Source organism: Daphnia carinata, chromosome 7, assembly GCF_022539665.2.
Source record: "Daphnia carinata strain CSIRO-1 chromosome 7, CSIRO_AGI_Dcar_HiC_V3, whole genome shotgun sequence".
NCBI lineage: Eukaryota > Metazoa > Arthropoda > Branchiopoda > Diplostraca > Daphniidae > Daphnia > Daphnia carinata.
This window is the reverse complement of record NC_081337.1, coordinates 3,099,906-3,121,912: the sequence shown is the minus strand read 5'-3', so window position 1 is coordinate 3,121,912 and position 22,007 is coordinate 3,099,906. Positions and strand designations below refer to the sequence as shown.

The following is a 22,007-nucleotide window of genomic DNA, read 5'->3' as shown; positions in this document are numbered from 1 at the left end:
GTGTCGTCTGCTGTTCGTCCACGAGAAGAAGACAAACAGGCATATAACACGATGTCCAGGGAAACACCCTGTTCAACTAGAAAAAAGAAACAAACATTGCCAGCAGTTCTTACGGTAAGTAGCCTATGCTATCCCATAAAATGATTCACGACTTTTGATGTCTTATCATATTCCACAGAAAGTAAAAGAAGATGGGCCACAGAATGATGTGAGTACAGACGTAAACATTTTCGTTCTCTGGGCAGCTGTGTGTATAATGGACATTGGCATATCACATAGCATCGCCCTTGATACGAAATCCAATCAGGTTCATGTATAGGAGGCGCAATATGTTTTCATTTGCATATTCAATAGAAAATATTGAAGTTCTAGGGCGGTGACGCAATAGACTCGTGACTCATATCACACTTAATCACGGCGTGAAACATTAACGGCGCTGCTGGTGTTCGAAATTCGTTCCTCTCTTTTCTCTGCCCAAATTGGAAATTCCCTTCTGAAAAAAAGAAAATCTTTCCAACATTAAAACGAATCCCTTTTTTTCTCGCGATTGCAATGAATTATTAGACGGCCCAACGATATACAAATTCATTATCTCGGGTCGGCCTTTAAGCCGAATGTTTTAATGGACTCAAATGTGAGATAATCACGTTGCTGAACCCCAACGGTCGGCAATATGTACACGATCTTCTTTTAAAAGACGGGGGCAAATGGGCAAAACGTGTCGCCAAGAATTGAAGGCAATAAAAGGAATACAGATAGAGAGACAAACCTAAACTATTCGGGGTGTTAATATTCATGGGAATTTACGATCCCCTTTTTTGCCTGGACCGCCAACTGGTGAATCATCGCAAGTCTTGCCCCAATGTTTTTTTAGGTACAACATCCTCGTAAAAAATACTCAACGTCAGCCACGATTACTTCAAAAATAAAATCGTGAATGGCTCGTGCAAAAATTCGGCCACAAGAGGAAAATCAAAACCGCCCAATCAGGCGGCATACGTAATGAGCACACCAAACATTTTCTTGTTTATTTTCAACAACTCTGTGCGCGCGCCCGCCCAGTTTCGAAAAAGGAGGGAACAGAGTCGTAATTCAAACGCACATTTTTTTTAAAGCTGTATCGCCCAAAAAAAAAAAACTAATAAATTTATGATATGCATAAATGGTTACTTTAAGTCAACGTTCGGAAGAGAGACGTTGAGCCATTATCGTTGTGGGTCGCCAGCTTTGTGTAAAATGAACCGAAACAAATTGTTTGGCTTTTTTTTTTAGAGAGAAAGTCAATGAATTAAAGAACATTTTGGGCGTTCGTTAAAACTCCAAAATGAAACACGATAATTTTTTTTTTAAACTGTTGTTGTATATTTTGAGGTTGAGTTTGTCAGGGATGGACAAAAATGATACGAAACGCAAGGGGTTTTACATATTTCGGATGTTTGAATATTTGAAATTGTTCCCAGTTTAAAAAGCGATGAAATATTGGAATTTTAGTTTGCCATTTTAAAACGTTTTGCTTACTTAAAAAATAATTCGCACTTGGATCAAATTGCAAAAAAATAAAATGCACAATTTCAAAATGGGCAGTTGCGGGAAAAACGCGGGATTCGCTATGATTTTTTTTTTCCTTTTTTTTTGTACAACAAATGAGAGAAAAAAATTATACAAGCGAAAATCACACACAATAGAATTTTTTTTTGTCCTTTTTACGTTAGCTTCTTTAAATAAAAAACCGGAAGAAATGTCATGAATTGTGAAAGTCCACCATTAAAAAAAAAATTGGAAATACAATTACACGCAAAAATAAAACGCACACTGAAATGGGGGAATTAAAAAAAAAATGATGCCTCTGTTTACTTGTTCAAAATGTTTGTTACGCAAAAATTTAGCGTTGAGAATTTCACAATGTGATTTAACTTAAAAGTTGCTTTTTTTTAAAGTTATTTCTTTTTTTTTTTTTGTCCGTTACGATATGCGCGTGCTAAAGAGAGAAAGTCAACTTGCGTTTTTATTCATTCGGCGTTGTTGCCGCACTGTCCTTGCCTTTCACGGGCACAATTTCAGCATATTCGGTCGTGTCGTCCTTGATCATCCGAACGGCCGAGTCGGACATGGCGCCTTCACCTGCCGGTGTTTTCAAATCCAATTCGGCGTAGACGATCGCTCCTTCCTTTTAACGTGACAAGCCACAAAAAAAAAATATGAATGATGATGACGTGTCAATTTTTTTTTTTTTTTACCTATTCGTTTTTTTATCTTATGTTTTTACCTTTGCATCGATATCGACAGCGGCGTTCCCAATTCCGGCGGATGCTCCGGCTGATTTTTTAGGGGCCGTTTTGCTAATCAGCGTCTCGTAGAGCGATGAGATCCGGTGCGTGAGACTTTGTCGTTGATTACTCGTTTCTACTTTCACCTCACCGGCGCCTTGATGAAGGTTGTCTCCTTGTCCGGCATTGTCCTCGTCATCCTCGTTGGGACCCACTTCGCCGGCTTCTTCATCCGCACTAGAATTTTTTTTTTACACGAAAGCATTAAGTCAAAAAAATTTTTTGTTTTTGAAAATTTGCATATTACCTTTCTTTGGTACTGACGCCAACGGAATGGCTTCCTGCAGAGAACCGGAAAAAAAAGGGAAGAATATTAGATGTGTTATGTCAAACATGTGGCGACATTCGTGCTCAACGTGCGGTTGTTTGCGTGTGGGTTTTCATATTTTTTTTTTGAGGGGGTAGGGTTGTGTCTAAAAGCAATTGAATATGTCAAGTGACAAAAGACTTTCATCTCCTTTCTATTTTTTTTTTGTCTTTTTGGTTTGTATTTTTTTTTTTGTTGAATTGGGAAGAGGTAAAAAGATGAGGAAATAAAAAACGAAAAAAAAAAACATGATTTGAATATCAAACACAAAAGGGGATGAGGGCGAGTAAGGGGGAGGGGGCGTCACATCACACAAGCTTATACATAACCACTTAAATATAGACACCTAAAAAAACGTATTGGGAGGGGGGGGGGAGGGGAGGGGAAAATTACAAAACACTACATCGATTTACTTTTTGAATTCGCCATCTTCTTAAATTCATAATTTGTTTTTGCGTTTCTGGAAATGTCTGCGAAAGGAGGAAAGGAAATATCGTTCTCATTTTTCTCTTTTTTTTTTGTTTGTTTTATTTAGTTTTGGATAAAGGACGGGATGGGCAATAAACCCCCAAAAATGAGGGAGAAAAAAAAAGAGAATGTCGGTAATGTTCTTTTTTTTTTTTTTTTAAGAGAATTTTACAGCAAAAATGGAAATGGAGATTGCGTCCGGCCACTGTTGTGTGGCCACAGACGCTTGACTGAAAAAATTCAAAATGATTTTTTAATATAAAGACTACGAAAAAGAGTGTGACTGCTACATCTAAAAACTACAGAGAAGTATGGAAAGATTTATAATAATAATAAAAAAAAAAACCTGAAGAAAAAGGAATGAAAAATGAAGCGCTAATACAAAATCAACGGCGAGAGCGGGGGCGGTCGTCTTTGCGGTCATTTTCAAACGCGGGGGAATGTCCATCAATCAGATTGAACGCCATCTCTTGGAAAGGACTGTCCCTATCTCGCCGTCTTTTTTTTTTTTGTATGTGTGTAAGACGCCCAAATTATACACAACAGTGGCGGCAGACATACAGTGACACATACGCAGCGGGCGACGTAAACATGTTTTGAATATGTAACACAGCTTCTTGTTTTGTTTTTTTCTCTTCTAATAATTGGAGGGGATCAGTGGAATCCGCTAGCTTCAAAATGGAGAAATACACACACACACACACACACGAAAATCCGGAAATTAAAAAAATGAATAAAAACCGACCCAATTAAATGTCTAAAAATAAAAAAAAAAAGTTTACGTCTGACGAAACTTTTTTTTTTGGTCAAATTACTTGGAAGCGAAGCCAAAAAAAAAAAAATGAAGACAAAAAAAAAAATTATGTGATGGAAGAAAGTGTGTCAAAAATGAGAATTTTTGTCCAAGTTAAAATTCATCGAGAAAAAATTCAAATTTTTCTCAAATATAATTGTGGTAGTCCCCCCGCACAATTGTCTTAAAATTTTCATTGTCGCGTATCATAATTCTTTTGTTCTTTTGCGGTCTTCTCTTCTCTTCTGCTGTTTCTCCCCCATTCTAACATGGTCTAGTTTTTCTTTTTTTTTTTAAACTTCAATATATAAACGTGTCTCTTTTTTAATGTTCCTGTCGCTGCACAAAATCAAACGGCCGTGTCTTTGCCATCGGGCGTTGTGCCGCCGTTCGTCTGCTGTTGAGCCTCTTTGATGGGAGCCGGAACTCCGTTGCCGTTTTCAGCGCCATCTGGGCCAGCCAATTGGAGGTTCAAGTTCTCGTTGGATCCTTTGAGCGGTCCCTCCTTGCCTTCCTTCTCCTTGACGATCTCACCGGGGTTCTCCTCGTCGATGCGCGCCTGTGATTCACCTTCGCCTACAGTCCGACGTCCACCTAAGGAGGCATTCACGTAGAACACGGGGATGGGGTGGGAGGGGGGGAGGAAAGGACGGCGGGATGATGGACGGGGCGGGAAAAAAGGTTTGACACAAAACAATAGGGCACGAACATGTCACACGCAACACAGACACACACCGGCAGGTTGTTGTTTTGTTTGTGTGTTTCGGAAGGCATTGGCGTGCAATGACACACACACACACGAACATGACGGATGAAAAAAAAAATCATAATTCGTGCAAAGAGCAGAATGACAAACAAAAAAAAATCAAACGGAATCCGATGGAGGAGGGAACGTGGGGATTTTAAAGATGATTTTTGTGTGTGTGATGTGTTTTTCATGGTGGGGATGGTATCACAATGTGTGGGGAAACAAAATTCAAAAATGGGGAAAAAAAATGACACGTAAATAAAATATTGGAGGATCAGGGATGTTGGGCAATGGGATGGGTTTGGGTTTTGGAGATTTTCGTAATAAAAAAAAAAGAAAAAAAAAAGAAAAAAAACAAAAGAGAAAAAAAACGCGGATTTAGCGCTGGTTTTGATTGGCAACACAAAAACACCATAAATAAAATATTAAAAATTGTTAATCAAAAATGAGGAAGTTAAAAAAAAAAAAGAAAATCACATTAATTTTTTTAAAGAAGAGAAACACAAAACCCCCATAAACAAAGAAGCTGATAGGAAAAGTCACCGGTTATGATTTGAATATTTTTCTCATCCTTTTTTTTTTTTTGAATTAATTATTAATTTTTATTAAGATAATTAAAATTGAGTTAACAGCAAAAAGCGTCGTATTATTTAATATCAGATTAAATCAAACCATTAACCCTTAACCTCCCACAAAAAAAAATAAATAATAATAACAAGACATTGATAATTAAAAAAAAAAAAAAGAGTTGCTTCAAACCAGAAAAGGAAAGATCCTCACGAAAAACCAATTTTTTTTTCTCTCTCCTTTTTTCCACTGAAATCCGGTTGAAGAATTAAAAAAAAAAAGATGGGACGTTGAGGATGGATTTTTTTTTGAAGAGGATGGCCGGGAGAGAAATAGAAATCAACTTCTACATCTGACAAAAGTCTTTAAAAAAAAAGAAACCTCGAACGATGAAACTAACTACGACGAACTATTGGGAAAGATATTAAAACTAGCAGTCAGTATTGACTGTCATTTAAATAAATAAATAAAAAAGATGAAAGTGAGAGAGAGAGAGAGAGAGAGAGAGAGAATGAGAGAGAAAAATAGAAAAGTTGTAGAGAAGTATAAGAACTAAAAGAATATGATTTCAAAAAACAAAACAAATGAAAAATAAAAAAAGGACAAAAAAAAAATATATAATAAAAATGAAAATGATGAACTAACCAGCAAAGCACCAGCGGCCAGTATTGCGAGCGTAGAGGACGACGGCCGTGACGACAAGGACGGCAACGAGGACGATGACGATAGCAGCGATTCCGCCGCCGCTGACTCCGCCGGCTAAATCAGAACGAGAATCAACGGTCCGTCGGTTGGCTTGATTCGAACAGTTCTCAATTTGATTCGGGTTACATTGAAGCGGAGCTGGAGATGTAGACAGGCGCACCATGTACTCCTGCGAGACGGGCTCGCCGTTCATCGACGATTCGACGACCAGACGGAAGATGCGACGGGCGTCGGCTTCGCTCACCGACTTGATCCGCAAACGGGCCTCGTACGATGTCGCGTTCTATTTCATTTCCAATTTCAAATATTAATTATTTTTCGCACGAGGTTTTTATCAACGTGTTGATATTCAACTTACGGTGCTCCTGAGCTCGCTGACTTCGACGCGAGGATCGCTGGAACGTCCAGTAAAGGGTTCAACAGCCAACTCGGTCTCGCTGTCCAGCTTCCAGACGACGTTCGACGGGCGGGGATTAGCTGTAAAGTTGACGGTGATGTCACCAGGCTGACCGAGCACGAAACCGTACAGCGTCATGTCGTCTTTCGGTTGCGGCGGAACTGCATTTTAAAAAAATGAAATAAACAGTTAGACTGGCGGTGCCAAATAGATAAAAAACAGATGTCAAAGCAGACTCACAGATGACGTTCAATTGAGCCGAGGCTTGGTGGGGATCTTCCATCGTCAGCCACGGTCCAGTGGTGACGCAACGGAGCGACTTGTCGTGGTCGACAGCCTGGAAGGCGTAGTTCAACTTGCTGGTGATACTCACCTTCGTGTTGTCGCCACCCTGTCGCGGTTCCACAACCGTTTGCGTATTGGTGAAATCCAATTCACGATCGCCTGTCCGATGGGGAAAAAGACGTTAAAATTGCTAGCAAGGGCATCAAATGATGACGAGGCGAATCAAAACATAACGGAATGTCCACATCTTTAAAAAAAAAGAGGGCTCAAGAAAAAATAATTTGAGGATATGAAGGAAAAGGTCTTTTGAGTAACGTCACGCACGAACGAAAAACGACAGACGGGCGAAAATTCTAAGAAAAGCCACAACACAATTCGAGCAAATCAACCGGTTCGTTAACCAGCCGGACTTTTTTTTTTTTGTGTGTGTGAGCTCCACATCGCAGGGCATTTCGCACAGCGATCGTTAACCCGTTTATATTGTGGTCCATCTTTCTTCATTTCGGTATCATTGCCCCAATTGTTAATTAAACTTCCCCGTCTTCCCCGATGGTAAATAATTAATGAAAAATATGTTTCATTCCAAATGATTTCAAAGAGAAAAATGGTTGAGTAAAATTCAAAGCTAATGTTACCTAACATCCACATGATGGCAGGGACAGGACGGGCGTTGGATACCAAACAATCAATTGTGGTCGTTTCTCCAGCAATGACCGTGATGGTTTCCTCCATGGGCCGCAGTGAAATCTGCGGCAATGCTGCAATAACAAACAAAATGCCACACCGCAAAACCAGTTAATAAAATTGTGCAGACCCAACCACCAGATGCGTTTGTGTAAAATAATAATCATATAATAATAAGTGCATGTGCTGTATAAAAAAAAAAACGATATAACAATACCTAAAACGGTGACGTTAGCGCTGGCCCGTTCGGCGGGCGATCTGTTCGTTGCTTTAAGGAACACACGGCAGGACCATACGCCGTTTTCAGCCTCCGTAATTCTCGCCTGATTCCAATCATAATAAAAAAAAAGAAACATTTAGACCTTTTACTATTTTTTTTATTTTTACCGTTTTCAAGTTCGAAAATGTTCGTCTAACCTGAATGCCGCATTCTCCATCCTCCAGGATTCCGAATGGTTCGTAAGGACTGCCCTGCAATAAGTTGAAGAGATCGCCGTTGATCTCCCACAAGCAGTTCTCGATTGGCGTGCGCGTTTTGCACATCAATCTCGTCACTTCGCCTTGTCGCACGACGATATTCTGTGGCTCGATCGTCACTTGACAATTGGCAATGCCTAATTTTCAAAAACAATAAAAAAAAATCGATTAGTTTAATATGAATGAAACACGTAGAGCCATCTAGCATCGATTATTTTAGATAAAAAATCCACAAAAACTATCAAACACCTACAGCCATCTAGCGTTCGTCGGAACAAGCTCATCATCAAGGTAACAGGCAACCCCACCCACACAATGGAGAAAAAACAGACGCCCGTCATAAAAAAAAAAAGGAGAAAGGTACAATAATAATCGACAAGACAACGGGCTGAAGAAAAGAAACAGACATGGTGGGGGGATAGGAATCGTGGAAAGCAAAAAAAAAAAGTCTTCGTGAATCATGGAGATATAATACACAGCGAATAGGAACGCACTGTGGGAAAAAAACGATCAGTAACTCGGTGGTTCTTTTTTCGGCCACCACCGAAAAAACCAGTAAAAAGACAAAAAAAAAAAAGAAACCTTTCGACATAAGAAAATAAAAATAAAAGTTTCTTATTATTTTCTCAGTGGAGCTCTTTGAGAGTTTCTCAGGGACGACCCTCCCTTTTTATTCACCCGGTGGGCATTAGACACACGTAACCTAACTTCAGGATAGAGAGAGAAAAGTGAGGAAGGAGAAGAGTTCTTATATTTTTTTTATATATATATATATATTCTGATCAAAATGTGGAAATCACATTGCACGTAGTCGAGATAGGGCGGAAAGAATAAGAAAAAAAACGAATGGCGGCGGTTGGTGGTAATTTTCCCAGACTCGAAAAAAGAAAAACCTTGTGGCTTGAGGGCACGGTTTGAAATCTAAGAATGCAAGGTAGAAGAAGAAGAGAGAGAGAGAGAGGAAAAGAAGAACATCGAGTGCACACGCACCACGTACTCGACACAACACCTTGAAACCCCATCTACCTGTGATCTACCCCGAGGGCGTTTTGCAGCAACGGTCATTTTTCTTTCTTCCCAAAAACATCCAACGAGCAAAAAAGGTTCTCCTCCACAATGAGAAGAATTCTGAACAAAAAGCTCCGAAAAAGAAAAAACCATTGGCTGTTGTTACCGTTACAATCAATCGTAGAAAAAAAGAAAAACGATGATTGCTATTATTTGCGTTTCTTTCAGAAAAAAATGCAAATGGCGTCATCCGCCATATGTCGGGGATATTGTACGAAAAAAAAAAAGTTCATCATCAGCCAAACAAAATCCCGCGTGATCTATTTTCATCCCCTTCTCAGATCCATTTTTTTTTGTGCTTTGCCTCTCTCTCTCTCTACTTCCTTTTTTCATCAGGATATTTTCCTTTCTTCTCCCCCCCCCCCAAAAAAATCGCTTGTAGGGGAAGAGGAGGAGGGGGCAAAAATCGATAGACGCTCTTGTTGCTACGGGCAACCCGGCAGCTGCGTCGTTCGCTTCTTTTGTACAGTTTTCGTACACAAGCGTCCCCCCACCCAACCCCTGAAAAGCGACGCTTTTCCTTCCCATCAGATTTCCTTTTCTCCTTCCGTGTGTGTGTCTGTTCCGTTACACACATACACACGAGCAAAATTGTTGATTCCCCTCATCATCATTGCTCTCTCTCTCTCTCTTTAGCTCCTCTTTGGGATGATTTGCATACATAGCGGTACATTTTCTAAACGATTGGATGCGACATTGCCAAGTTAGGTAATGCGATTTGAAACATCAAAAAGCGACGTACCAACAGGTTTTTTTATTCCTTAAAAAAAATAGATATTTCTCATTTTTCTTTTTTGAATATTTAAATCAACGTAAATATTTATTTTACGAGTTCTTTTTTTTTTCTTCTTTGCTGACCCAGAACATCTCCCACCCTAGAGAAAGAAGGTAATTGGAGTTGATGCAAGTAATCCGACACGAAGCTTTGAAATCGAGACGACGATCTGCTCTGGTGTCGATTCAAAAAACATACACACACAAAAAAATTATTATTATTTTTTCTTTTTGCCGGCACCCTGAACAGCCGGTTCCCGTCGAACCGCATTTTCGTTTTTGGTGCGTGTCGTTTTCGACTTGTGACGTTTTCTCTTACATCCCTTCAAAAGTTTCAATTGCTACACACATTTAGCCCTCACGTATCACATTTCCCCGCCTGCTAAAAATTAAATTCAATTACCGTTTTCTTTCTTTAAAAAACGTGCGTGTTCAAGTCCTTAAAAGACACGCGAGAATTGTCGTTTGTTTTCCAAAGTAAAAACGACTTTTGTTATTTGAAAGCGGAAGACTTGATTTACATTCACCTCTTTGCAAACAATCAGACCGAAAGGGAACGGCCTTCGCAAATTATTTCGACAGTGCCCCATGTTTTCGTCGGGTAAACGAAAAAGAAAGGAGACGGACAACGAGGTGAGTGACGTCATCTAAAGTTAGCACAGGCAGTTGAACGAACTTGAGGTCGTGTAGAAATTAAAGTTTTTTTTTTCCTTTTCTTTCTTTCTTTCTTTCTGAGTGTGTGTTGATTCGAGTGAGCTCACGACAGTGACGCACCACCCACAGACACCTGCCGTCGTTTTTCGACCAATAACCGTCCGTGTGTGTGTGCGTATTACAGCTCACTAAAAACCGCAGACGGTTGCAGTAAGAAAAACTTGAAAGTAATAAAGAAGAAAAAAATAAGAAAATAACTAGATAGAGGAAGGAGGAGGAGGAGGGAAAGGCTATACGCTTGATGGAGTTTCGGTTCCGGGCTGTTGGGGGATTTTTTTTTTCTTTTTTAAGATCTAAAATAACAAGATATATAAAAAAAAATACGAAGGCCATGCAGCCAATTTGGCACCTTCTCGGGAACGGTGGTCCCTCGTCTAACCCCACCCTATTTCCCCCTCCTCGTCAATTAGGAAAAATTTGAAACACACACAAAAAAATTCCGGTTATCGATTTTCTCTTTCCTGGAAAAAGACAAAAATATGAACAGCAAAAGTAGTTCCAGTCATGTTAGGCACGAGGACCAAACATACGATAGCACTTAAGACGAACCCGTTTTATTCCTAATCTATCATATCAAAATGCAAGGGGAAAAAAGATGATGTCTACCCAACTTTCACCCAAACAGGACAACCTTTCACCGAGTCAACAACCATCAGAGAACACACACACGCAAAAAAAAATGGGTACGTTGAAACTAATCACGCAACGTCGGCCAACAAACCGGCGCACGAAAGTTTTCGTTCATTGATCCCTCCCCCCCCGCTTGAATTCTTATTTGTTAGATATATATATAAAAAAAGGAGCAAAAACAATACACAAGGTCTTTTAACCGCATCCCCCCCACAAAAGGAACGTAATCAATAATTCACCCAACTCCCTCGTTTTCTTTGAAAAATAAAAAATCAATTCACCCAACGAAAATTTTTTTTTATCGTTAAGTTATTCCACGTGGATTATTCAAAAAAAAAAAACGAGCACACTCAGTAAAGAAAACTATCCACTTGAAGCCTTTTTTTCCCTTTCCCACGCCTTACATTTATCCACTGGGCCTGATCTGTTTGTTTACCGAGTGACGTTGTTTGACGTTAAAACAAATACGGCGATAGATGGCGCGCAGAGAGCCTAAATAAAAGCGGCGGGTGTAAGTTTTCGCTTATCGAGAGATCTATTTCTAAGAGACGCGTGCTGGTGAATGAACATGCGAATTGCTGTCCATCTCGAATTCCATTGGGCCACACACGTAAAGCATTTATTTTCTTTAAAAAATTAAAATCGAAAAAGTCGAAAGTTACAAATACAATTGACCGGAAATCTCGTCTAGGAAGTTTAGTTTTTTTTTTTTTGCTTAGTTATCGCGTGATCTTTTCTAATCTCTCTGAAACAGGAAAAAGAAAATAACAGAGGAGGGGGTGATTGTATCGGTTGAGGGGGTGGGAGTGCCACAGTTCCTCCTAATCCTGAACAACAGGTTTTTGAATATTGTTGAAGTACGAAGAAGGTTCCCTTAAATCCGCCACTTCCGTTTACTGATGGATGTAAGAACCAAAGTTTTGACCTCCCCCCCTCTTCTACATCTACCACCTGCGACCACCTGTACCTGAGCACCCTTCCCTTCAAAAATAAAGACGCTCCTCCTCCATTTTGTTTTTTTTTTGTCCCTCCCCCCCCCTCCCCATCCGGAAAAAAAAGTTCTACCGGAAAAAAAGGGGGGAGATGCTCGAAAAAAAAAAGTTCACATTAATTAACTTTTTCTCGTTTTTTTGTATCTGATTGTAGTTGGTAAAAAGAAAAGGAGGATGTTGGGCCAGAAGTAGTTTTTACACACAATCTAGGGGGAGTTTGGAGATAATTGGTGGGAAAAGGGAACAATACAACATCCGTCGAGTGCGTCTCTCAAGACTTTTCAATTGAACCTTCACGATATAAAGTGCATACGTAGCATCTGCCATAGGCCTTTTTTTTTTTTATAGAGGAAAGAGCTAAACACAAGAAATCTCTCAATGTGTCTGGCCTTTGTAAAGAATCCAATTGGACTAGATTGAACCTGATTGAAGTTGATGGTAAGAATGAAGAAAAAAACTTAAGGCAAGAAGAAAGATCAAATGTTTGGAGGAATATGGAAGCCATTTTGGCCTGAAGCAACGCTGCATGGTGGTCCCAAACGCCCGAAATAAAAAAAAACCGCCAATTCTCAAGCGTTTCGATTAATGATTCAAACTTTTAAAAATAATGAAATTAATATTTTCTATTCCCCGAAAAGAAGAAAAGAACCTCGCCCCTGTATGTGTGTGCACAGCGAAGCAAAAATCGAGAGGAGAAAATGGCCACAAAACTGAAATTGCATTAGGGTCAAGGCGAATAGAGATGAAAAAAAATTTCTTTTTGTTTCTTACCGATCAATAGGAACAGGCTGATGAAATTCAATCGCGTCATTCTCTTGTCGTTGATGTCTGGAATAAGGGTAGAAAACTGTTTCGCACAACGACCCTGTGTGTGTGCGTGGTTCGAAGAATCAAACAAAAATGGAGGAAGGTCACAGACAAAATCCCGCGCTCAACACACTTCGACTTGAGACCACTGCCCTGACCGAAGTGCACTGAAAGACTGGCAAAAATATTATGTATGCTTCTTTCTGAAATGCGATTATCTCTTTTTTTTTTCTGCTCGGTAACAAAAACTTTGTTCAACTGGATCTTCTTCTTTTTTTTTTTTCGATCGAAAAAGAATTCCTGTTCGAGACAAAAACTGAAACAGCGAACAAAACTGGTCTTTCTCTTTTGGCCCCCTCTAGGTTATTTCTTTTTCGTTTCTAGATTTGGATGGAGCCAAAGGCGTTGTGAAGACAAAAACCGGGAGCGTTGCTTCTTCTTCTTTTAGGGCTAACAGCGAGAAAGACAGGGACTGCAGTCAAACACTCTTCAACTCGACTCGGCGTCCTCGACTCGACTAACGCTTCGCTTTGATGAAGAGAAGGGAGGGCTTCGGTTTTGGAGGCAGCTAACGGACGGGGTGGGGAAGGGGGAAAGGATGGCGCGCGCGGGGTTTAGTTTCAAATTTCTGACACCAGGGGCGCCACCATCCAACGATTCTTTTTTTTTCAAAGGTAAAAAAGGTAAGAAAAAGAATCCGACCAACCGCCATGTGTACCAAAACACCTTTTCTTTTTGCAAAAAGTTTTTCTTTACCTACCTATAACCTTCGAAATATATCTGGAAATATCTTCCCCAAAGGGATAACAACTGCATCTAAACGTTAATGCATTCTCGTGGGGAAAGGAGAAAAAATGGCGAAAAAGGTTTTCTCCCCAAAAAAGAAAAGAAAAAAAAATCAATGGTATAGCCTTGCAAACGGCTGGCATTCTTAATTCTATTCTATTTGGCATCTAATCCCCTGAAGAATGTGTGTGTACTCGAATGGCGACTGTCGTTCCCAAACCAGGTAATGGCGTCCACGACATTTGAGGCGGGGTTCGGACCCACGTGTTTTCTGCTCCAATCAAACAAAGAAATCAAGTTGTAAAAAAGAAACAAAAAAAAAGACGTTGCAATTTCATGTATTGTCTCGAGGATGTCGTCTAGAAATCGAACAACACGAAAAAGAAATGGCCGTGTCGAACATTCACGACTAAATTCCAGTCAGCAACAATTGGTTCCACGATCTGCAGGGGAAAAAGAGAGAGAGAAGCCTTACCGGTACGAGAAACATACACGCCAGTGATGTCAACAAGTAGCCAATGACTCATTGACTTCTTTTTTTTTTTTTTGCTTTGGCAACGTCATATTCTTATTTATTTCAACAGGTGGCTTTTTTTTTTGCTTCCCCCCACAAAATAAATGGCAGGTACATTTTAATGCAATTAAAATAACATTCTTCTGGAAAGGTATATACACTTGTGTAACAGTTTCATGAACATTTTTCAACCGTGAAAAAGTTAAGAAAACAAATGTAGGTTAACGAGCTGCTATGTAACGGAAAAGAGTAAACTGAAGATTATCATCTGCTCGAGGAGGAAGAAAGAGAGAAATGGTTGCCTTGTTTGCTCGGGCCATTGACTTTAGGTCGATAGATATTTGCGGACGAGGAAATACGAGAATATTATTTTGTGTGATTTTAACCAATTGGCGAGTCATCGTCAAGTATGACACCAAATAGCCACTTTTCGGTTGGCCTCGAGGCGATCGCTGTGAAACAAAAGGTGAGAACCCACAACTGTGTTTTGTTTGTTTTTTACGACAAGACGACACAATTTGACGGATATCGTAGAAAGATAAGAGAGAAATACTATTCTTTTGAAATAGGATGCCTGGTGAAAAGTGAAAAGCTACACACGCTAAGCGAAGGCGGTCAAGACAGACCGCCAGCAGCACTGCACTTTTGCCAGTGAGTGGTCGGAGCCATTTTGAGTTTTTCTTTTTTGTCGGTTGGGATATTTCAAGCCTGTCACTCGATACTTGATGGCTAGACTTCCGTCTGTGCCCCCCATACATCGTTAAGTAGTCTCTCTAGCTTTATTGCATAGCCCTATGACGACATAAAACTCGTTTCTTTTCATGTTTTTAAGAACCTTTTTTAATTTATGATTGCAGGTCTGCACACAGCAGCCATTGACGTCTGCTACTCTTCCTCGATATGTTTTTCAACTTAGGACTGTGACGTTTCTCGTAAACACAATAGGAGTAAGCAGCTTTACAAAAGTCTTATAAACATAGTGCATTATTACAGTTCTGAACAATTGTCGAAAGAGAACACGTACATTGCGTGTGCAGATGACACTAAAAGATGGGGTAGTACCTGTTTATTACTAGCTCATCATAATCGCGCTCGGTTCGTTCACTTAATAGGGCGTATGTCGTCGTCCAACTCTCAAAGTCGTGCCAGAAAAGGAAAAAAAAATTAGAAAACATTATTTTATCGAAAACTTGTTTCCTAAATGAGAGAAAAGGGAATTTGATTGCATTGAAATCCCCCCCTTTTCAACCAAAAACCGACCCCTTTCACACACGGCGGTGTTATCAACCCGTTCCACTCGACTTATTCCACAGAAAAGAGCAACTTTTCATAATTCATTTCTAGAATCTACCCTTCTTTTTCATTTGCTGTGACGACTCGGAAAATAAAAAAAAGTTTAAGAAACTTCGTTCCGCTTTGCAGAATACATTCATGTCCCCGACTACTGAAAGAGGAGGAGAAAACAAGTAATTCTTCGCTTTACACCTGAAAAACACCGCAGACACAGAGCCAACAAGTTTCTCCTCGCTGCCGTAATATCCCTGCGGAGTTTGCGTGCTGGATTTACACAAAAATAAAACCGTTGTACAGTACGACAATGAGGCAAGGTCAATGGAGGATTCCCCAGGTTTTTGCATGGCCGGAATAAGCTTGGGAAAAACAAAAGAAAGAAACTATAATACATTTTTATTTGTTCAACGTATTGTTGTGGCACTAATGCTTTTGCGCGAAATTGAGATTAATAAAAAAAGGGAGATAAAAAAACAAACAAGACACAATCCCTGACATATTCATATCCAACCAAAAGGGAATTCATTCCTGGCTGGATACAATGGGGGGGGGGACAAGAACCAGCATCGATATGTGATGGAATGTGTGCGCATTCTATACTAAACGTACCTGAATGTTGTTGTCTGTTAAGGTACACAATTTTTACATTACCGCTAGGCAGTCGTGGCTCACAACTTGAACATTAAAAACACAAAAGTGTTGCTGTTTAGTCAATTAAAATGTTAGAAAAAATGGAGGGATTGAGTTGCAAAGTGAAGATCAATGTAGAGATGAAAAGAAATAGAAAAATGTGATTTGCACGAGACATGAGCAGATGTTTGGGCTACAAACGCTAAGAAAAGTATCGGATGTTGCTCGGCTTCTGCTTTCTGATGTCCAATGAAGTAGGACCGGATATCTTCGAAAGCCAATCTCCGTCTCTAAAAACACAAAAGACAATGAGATACAACGAGATCATGTTTTCTTTCGGGTTTGCTTCAAAAGAATGGAGCTTGATTCAACTAAGAAAGAAAACAGTAACAAGAACAGCAACAATAACATGAAGAAAAAAAAAATGTGGGCGAGTTTCGAGTCACGGTCTGCTTCCTCGTCGGCGCAATGGAGCGGTTGATTTATTACACATCTCCACTCACTGGTGGTTCCCGTTGTATCATAAAAATAGATCGCACGCTCCTTCCACCCATCGTACCCCCTCCCCCCTTTCTCCATATCATTCGTATATTGATCCGAGACGGAGTCATCCTTCGTCTCGGTGTGATTCGTGTGTGCGTGCACGGCCCACGAAAAACGGGCCCGCCGGAAAGAGAAATCAACACATTTCCGTTATGACGTCAATAAATTTACCCAGTCGTTGTCGTCGTCTCTTTAGTAGTAGAAACGACGAAACATGCAGACGAGCAAAAGGACGGGCAGAAGGATGTCGACTCCTCCGAGGGAGGCGGCGACGCTAACCGAAAACAGGTTCTGGCCGCATGCGGGCGGGCATATGGGAATGACCGTTTCTGTAACAACAACAACAATGTCAGGCACATGCTACGAAACAGTAAAAATGCATAGGATTGCATGTCCGGAATGATTTGTAAATACCAAAGAGCTCGACCGAAGCCTGGTCGCTGCCCAGCTTATTGGCTGCCCGGCAGTAGTATTGACCGTATTGACGTTTCTCGGCCGTCAGGATGCGCAACGTCGTGTCGGTAAACTCGTCGGCGGTGGCAAAGTGAGAAATGCTAAAAATCAGAGGTGATACACATTGAAACAATAAAAATCGGAATTTTGTTTTGGGTTGAATATGAAAATGGCATGCAATAGTACCAATCATTGATCAGTACGAACAACCAATGAGAGAAAAATACGTATCACAATAAAGTAAATGAAAAGGGAATCGTACCTGTAATGCTGATTATTGGATAACTGAACTTCGTCCTTCCACCAAGTAATTGCTGGAGGTGGATACGCAATAACATGGCATTCAAGGTCCATATCGTATTGTAAAGCTTGTCCTAGTCGGGGTCTAGAATTTCAAACATGCCACTGAATATGTTGCAAAGAGACATGCAAAGATTTGATTAGTTTCTTTTACGAACCTGGGTACTGTGATCACGGGTGAAAACTCTACTTCAACTGCGATATTGCGTCGCTTGCCTTTGCCGACGCCGTTTTCAGCAACGCAGTAGTAGGTGCCACGGTCATTTTTGTTGACGCTCGGGATTGTTAGAATGTTGCCACGGTATTGAGACCCTCCGGTGGGTAGCACGGCGTAGTTTTCACGCCGCCAAGATACCTGGTTGTGAATATTGATCAAATAATATGAGGAAATATGGAAAAACCAAAAGGATTTATGGACATACTGTTGGTGCTGGATAGCCACCAGCATAACATTCAAGTTTTACACCTTCTCCTTCACTCACTACCACCGATCTTGTGGAATTGTCAAAAATGATGGGTGGAATACGAACAGAGACTGCTACATCTGCAGAAATTTTCTCAGTAACTGTCAACAGTACTTGACACTGGTATTTTCCAGCATCGTTTTCTTGAATATCCTTGATCTAAAAATTTGGAGAAAATGTATTATTGCATTCCAACCATAATGAAACAATGGTTTTGTTAAAATTGTTCTTACTTGCAGAGTGTAAGTTGAACTGGCTTGATCATATCGCAAGCTGAATCTACTATCTTTAACAATGAGATTTGAACCAGTGGAAAGTGGAATAGTTCTTGAAGGATCAACACTGTCCATTTTAATCCACAAAACGGGGAAATCTCTAACATACTGCACAGAGCATTCCAGCTCAATAGATCCACCAATGTCTATTACTTTTTCTTGGGAAATATAGGAAATCGTCGGAAATCTCTGGCCCGTTACTAAAAAATATATAATAAATGTTATTGGTGTCATGCATCGATAAATGACAGACGTCCATATGTTTTCAGCCATGAAACCCTACGAAATATCATGTGAAAACTTACCGATAATTAAAAACTGGGTAACCAGTACGGCTGCTACTCTAGTCCAATTCATTATAAATAAACAAAATGTGAAACCAAGTTAAAATCGATAAAAAAAAATAACAAAAATTTTAGACGCCACTCCCAAAACTTGTGCTTTGAAATGCACCGATCGTTGCGCCACCTCTTACCTGAGGCTTACTTTCACCACCTGTGGACTTGTTGAAAAAGGTAACTGTTTCGCTGTGAAAATAAAATTGCGATCCCTTCTCTTACATATGTGACTTGATATTTAAATAAATAGTAAACTTTAAGTGATTTTGAAAGCATTTTTTCATATAATATCACCAGAAATCTTTCTGAGTCAGTGAAACTCGGCAACGTTGCATTTGAGAGATAAAACAAGTAAAAAAAAAAGAAAAATTTTGACAAATTATTAAAGAAAACAGCTTTACTAACTGTGATGTGAATGAAACTGGTGTTTTTATACGATAAATCTCAAAATGACGATTACCATGATTTCAAAAATGCTTAGCATTGCTATAGTACTGTGCGTACTTTTCGTTATCTACGGTTTCATGTCTAAGTTAAGCCTGACGTTCTTGGGTTTCACATCATCAACCAAGCTAACGAGTCTTTCGGGGCCTCCTGTACATCAATGGAATTTTGAAAACGCTACCTTATTTCTTCCGGGAATAACCAATAGACTATATCGTCAGGAAGTTTATAGCAGGGCTGCTCGCCATCACAGTCGACATCTACATGGTCCAAAAAAATACCATGTCACCCGAAGACAACAACAGATTAATCACAGTTTTAGAAGAGTGTGCTATTACACAGTACCCAGTGATGAATGGCCATTCCTTCAACCTGGCCAAATTGATGTTGCTCTTTGTACGCACATCATCATTGGTTTTGCCAAAATTTCCAGTGGTTTATTGACCCCTATTGGTGAAAAGGATGAAGTCATTTACAAAGAAGTCATTGAATTGAAGAAAATTGCTCCAGAGTTGAAAGTCTTACTTTCTGTAGGTGGAGCCAATAATGATTTAGGTTTTCATAGTGTAATTGAAACACTGGAAGACCGCGAAGAGTTTGCCGTCAGTTCCGCCAATTATTTGAAGAAAATGGGATTCGACGGAATTGATTTAGACTGGGAGTTTCCCGCATGGTATCGGCCGTTTGAAGAACGTTTCATGTTCCAAATGTTGCTGCAGGAGCTTCACTACGTTTACAAGAATCCTTTGTATAACCTTACCATATCTGTGGCTGTAGCAGCTTCCAAGTCTATCATTGATCGAAGTTATCGCGTAGCTCAAATGGCAAAATATGTGGACTTTGTATCCTTGATGGGATACGATTTTCATTCGTTCAAATGGTACCTTCCCCTTACGGGTCACAATTCGCCGCTCTATCCTCGCTCCGATGAATGGAACATGTTCAGTACAGTCAATTTGAACTGGACTTCGTTTTATTGGGTGCAACTAGGAATGCCGAGGGAGAAATTAGTTATAGGATTGCCAACTTACGGTCAGACATATCAGTAAGTCAAAGCTCTACCTGAATTTATATTTAATACGATGCATTAATTTTTAATTCTTCCAGATTGTACAATCCGAGCTTTCATGGTCTCTACGCCCCGGCCATCGGTGCTGGTACTGTTGGTATGGGCGGACAGATTGCATATCCAGTAGTGTGCCAATTTCTGGCCAATGGCGGAGTTCGGGAATTTGACGTAGACAGCCGTGTACCGTTTGCATATCACAAAAGGTCTTGGATCTCTTACGACGATGAGCAGAGTTTAGAAGAAAAGGTATTGTATAAATTTATTTGAAAACTGGCAATCCCACATTTAAATATTATTGTTTACATAGGCAAAGTGGATAAGAAGCAATTATTTTGGTGGAGTTATGGTCTTCGATCTCAATTGTGACGACTACAATAACATTTGCGGGAACAACACATTTCCTTTGATCAAATCAATACTGCGTGGATTGACAACATAGTTGTATGGTCATGTCATATCTATTTTTCTCTCAACACATCAATCACTTTATAAAGCTATTGCATATTTATATTAGATTCTTTTTATAATATTTGGCGCATTGAATAGCTCTAGTCACCTCTCACGTATATCAAAACATCACCTAGTCCACCAATAATTTTCTCAAATAAATCAATTACCTCACATACCTATCATTAAAATCACCTATTCCTAACTTTGATTTTTATCAACATTTCTAGGATGACATCCTGGTTCTTACAGTTTATCGATTGTATACTTGTTTGTAGTACTCAAATGCACTTCTAAAGTAACTCACATCATAGGACTATTCATGAAGACATGCGAACTTTGATCCAAGGAAACGACGCTCATCTATGAAGCAAGAGATACCAGATCCTTTGCTTGTTGACCCATGCTTTTGAAGAAGCAGCTGTTTTGGGTCACCTAGGGGTTAGTCAAGACTCAGTTACGGATTTATAAAGAATCCATACTGTGTAAGGACTTGTGGCGCAATGGATAACGCGCCTGACTACGGATCAGGAGATTCCAGGTTCGATTCCTGGCAGGTTCATTTTTACTTTCGGGAAAAATATGCATATATTAAGGTTTTTAAAATCCACATGGGAATTTTTTGCAGGTTGCTCTAGTACAAAGGGGATAAAATAGTAAAACGAAAATCTAATAAATATTTTCTGAAGTTGAACGTTAAAATGCAAAACAAGATCCCTGGATGATCTTATTGTTTTCTCACCTACCCAACACTGTGAGTTATATGGCTTTGTGGAGTGGGGAATTTAAAAAAAAACCTGAATGATTTTATAACCGTGTTGTTAATCAAACCTGTCTTATAAGGCGTCTGCCTTCGTAGGAGAAAATTCCAGATTAAATCATTGGCATTTTCAATGGTGTTTTGAACTTGAACTTGACTTGTTTTGCTTTACTTGAACCTTGAATTCGTTTTTTGCAAATCTAAAGTTGTTCAAGGGCGTGTGGCGCAATGGATAACGCGCCTGACTACGGATCAGGAGATTCCAGGTTCGATCCCTGGCAGGTTCATTTTGTTTTATTTGCGCATCACATTTATTAATATGACGTATTTAACGTAAGTATTCAAAACTAGTACAGCTCTCTTTACTTTAATAAGTTAAAAGTGATTTTCTATTATGCAATTGTTATGTTCACTCTACTTAACGGTACAGAATCATTCTGATTATCTTTTGCACTGCGTGCGTCTTTTACGTTAGGCAAAATTGATTAAATGATATATTTGGTATGTTTGTGAAAATTTCGTTCTGCTTATACGTCGGTTCACTCTGCAAAGATTTTCGTGTGAGTACAGGGCTTGTGGCGCAATGGATAACGCGCCTGACTACGGATCAGGAGATTCCAGGTTCGACTCCTGGCAGGCTCGTTCTTTTTTTTCAATTTACAGTTTTCCGTCAAAATATTCTACATTTTAACATCGTATTTGGTGGAGTTCTTTCAAAAACGTGTATAATTTTTATCTTATTTAATTTCCTTTCGGAATGTTTTTTTCCACACGAATAATGCCTAATTATTACTTGCGTAAGTTGTGTTAAACAACAGGGCTTGTGGCGCAATGGATAACGCGCCTGACTACGGATCAGGAGATTCCAGGTTCGATTCCTGGCAGGCTCAATTTTTCTTAATCACAATAAGTTTTTCTTAAAGTATAATCCCACATCAAATAATGCCAAGA

General features: G+C 39.7%; 3 protein-coding genes, 1 long non-coding RNA gene and 4 other non-coding genes across 14 annotated transcripts; 6 read left to right on the top strand and 2 right to left on the bottom strand.

Moving 5' to 3' along the window:
* Positions 1 to 1,384: 1,384 nt before the first annotated feature.
* On the bottom strand, positions 1,385 to 13,253 carry LOC130695372 (fasciclin-3-like). Of its 6 annotated transcripts, XM_057518504.2 has the most exons (11): positions 12,708 to 13,252; positions 7,699 to 7,895; positions 7,499 to 7,604; positions 7,233 to 7,355; positions 6,553 to 6,756; positions 6,274 to 6,473; positions 6,042 to 6,198; positions 5,856 to 5,969; positions 2,575 to 2,608; positions 2,267 to 2,504; positions 1,386 to 2,167 (listed from the first exon to the last, which is right to left on the bottom strand). In XM_057518504.2, the coding sequence occupies exons 1-11, from the start codon at positions 12,745 to 12,747 to the stop codon at positions 2,006 to 2,008; spliced, it is 1,575 nt and encodes a 524-aa protein (XP_057374487.1). In that variant the 5' UTR covers positions 12,748 to 13,252; the 3' UTR covers positions 1,386 to 2,005. The 6 variants fall into 6 exon arrangements, with proteins under 6 accessions (XP_057374486.1, XP_057374487.1, XP_057374492.1 ...); XM_057518503.2 differs by having other exon boundaries at positions 1,385 to 2,167; positions 5,856 to 6,198; positions 12,708 to 13,253; XM_057518509.2 differs by lacking the exons at positions 1,386 to 2,167; positions 2,267 to 2,504; positions 2,575 to 2,608 and adding an exon at positions 2,668 to 4,471.
* Positions 13,254 to 14,505: 1,252 nt separating this feature from the next.
* Positions 14,506 to 15,745, top strand: LOC130695416 (uncharacterized). The gene is made up of 2 exons (XR_009002378.2): positions 14,506 to 14,990; positions 15,466 to 15,745. It is a non-coding gene; the product is annotated as an uncharacterized LOC130695416 (long non-coding RNA).
* On the bottom strand, positions 15,713 to 18,465 carry LOC130695386 (lachesin-like). 2 transcript variants are annotated; one of them, XM_057518529.2, is made up of 7 exons: positions 18,304 to 18,465; positions 17,957 to 18,198; positions 17,682 to 17,882; positions 17,418 to 17,614; positions 17,222 to 17,344; positions 16,921 to 17,060; positions 15,713 to 16,253 (listed from the first exon to the last, which is right to left on the bottom strand). In XM_057518529.2, exons 1-7 carry the CDS (start codon positions 18,353 to 18,355, stop codon positions 16,093 to 16,095), a joined length of 1,116 nt encoding a protein of 371 aa, XP_057374512.1. In that variant the 5' UTR covers positions 18,356 to 18,465; the 3' UTR covers positions 15,713 to 16,092. The 2 variants fall into 2 exon arrangements, with proteins under 2 accessions (XP_057374512.1, XP_057374513.1); XM_057518530.2 differs by lacking the exon at positions 15,713 to 16,253 and adding an exon at positions 16,693 to 16,835.
* Positions 18,466 to 18,676: 211 nt separating this feature from the next.
* LOC130695379 (acidic mammalian chitinase-like) lies at positions 18,677 to 20,617 on the top strand. The gene is made up of 3 exons (XM_057518523.2): positions 18,677 to 19,825; positions 19,888 to 20,095; positions 20,157 to 20,617. Exons 1-3 carry the CDS (start codon positions 18,786 to 18,788, stop codon positions 20,286 to 20,288), a joined length of 1,380 nt encoding a protein of 459 aa, XP_057374506.1. The 5' UTR covers positions 18,677 to 18,785; the 3' UTR covers positions 20,289 to 20,617.
* A 168-nt stretch (positions 20,618 to 20,785) lies between these two features.
* On the top strand, positions 20,786 to 20,858 carry Trnar-acg (transfer RNA arginine (anticodon ACG)). The gene has a single exon. It is a non-coding gene; the product is annotated as a tRNA-Arg (tRNA).
* Positions 20,859 to 21,270: 412 nt separating this feature from the next.
* Positions 21,271 to 21,343, top strand: Trnar-acg (transfer RNA arginine (anticodon ACG)). Its single transcript has one exon. It is a non-coding gene; the product is annotated as a tRNA-Arg (tRNA).
* A 282-nt stretch (positions 21,344 to 21,625) lies between these two features.
* On the top strand, positions 21,626 to 21,698 carry Trnar-acg (transfer RNA arginine (anticodon ACG)). The gene has a single exon. It is a non-coding gene; the product is annotated as a tRNA-Arg (tRNA).
* Positions 21,699 to 21,873: 175 nt separating this feature from the next.
* Positions 21,874 to 21,946, top strand: Trnar-acg (transfer RNA arginine (anticodon ACG)). Its single transcript has one exon. It is a non-coding gene; the product is annotated as a tRNA-Arg (tRNA).
* The last annotated feature ends 61 nt before the right edge of the window (positions 21,947 to 22,007 follow it).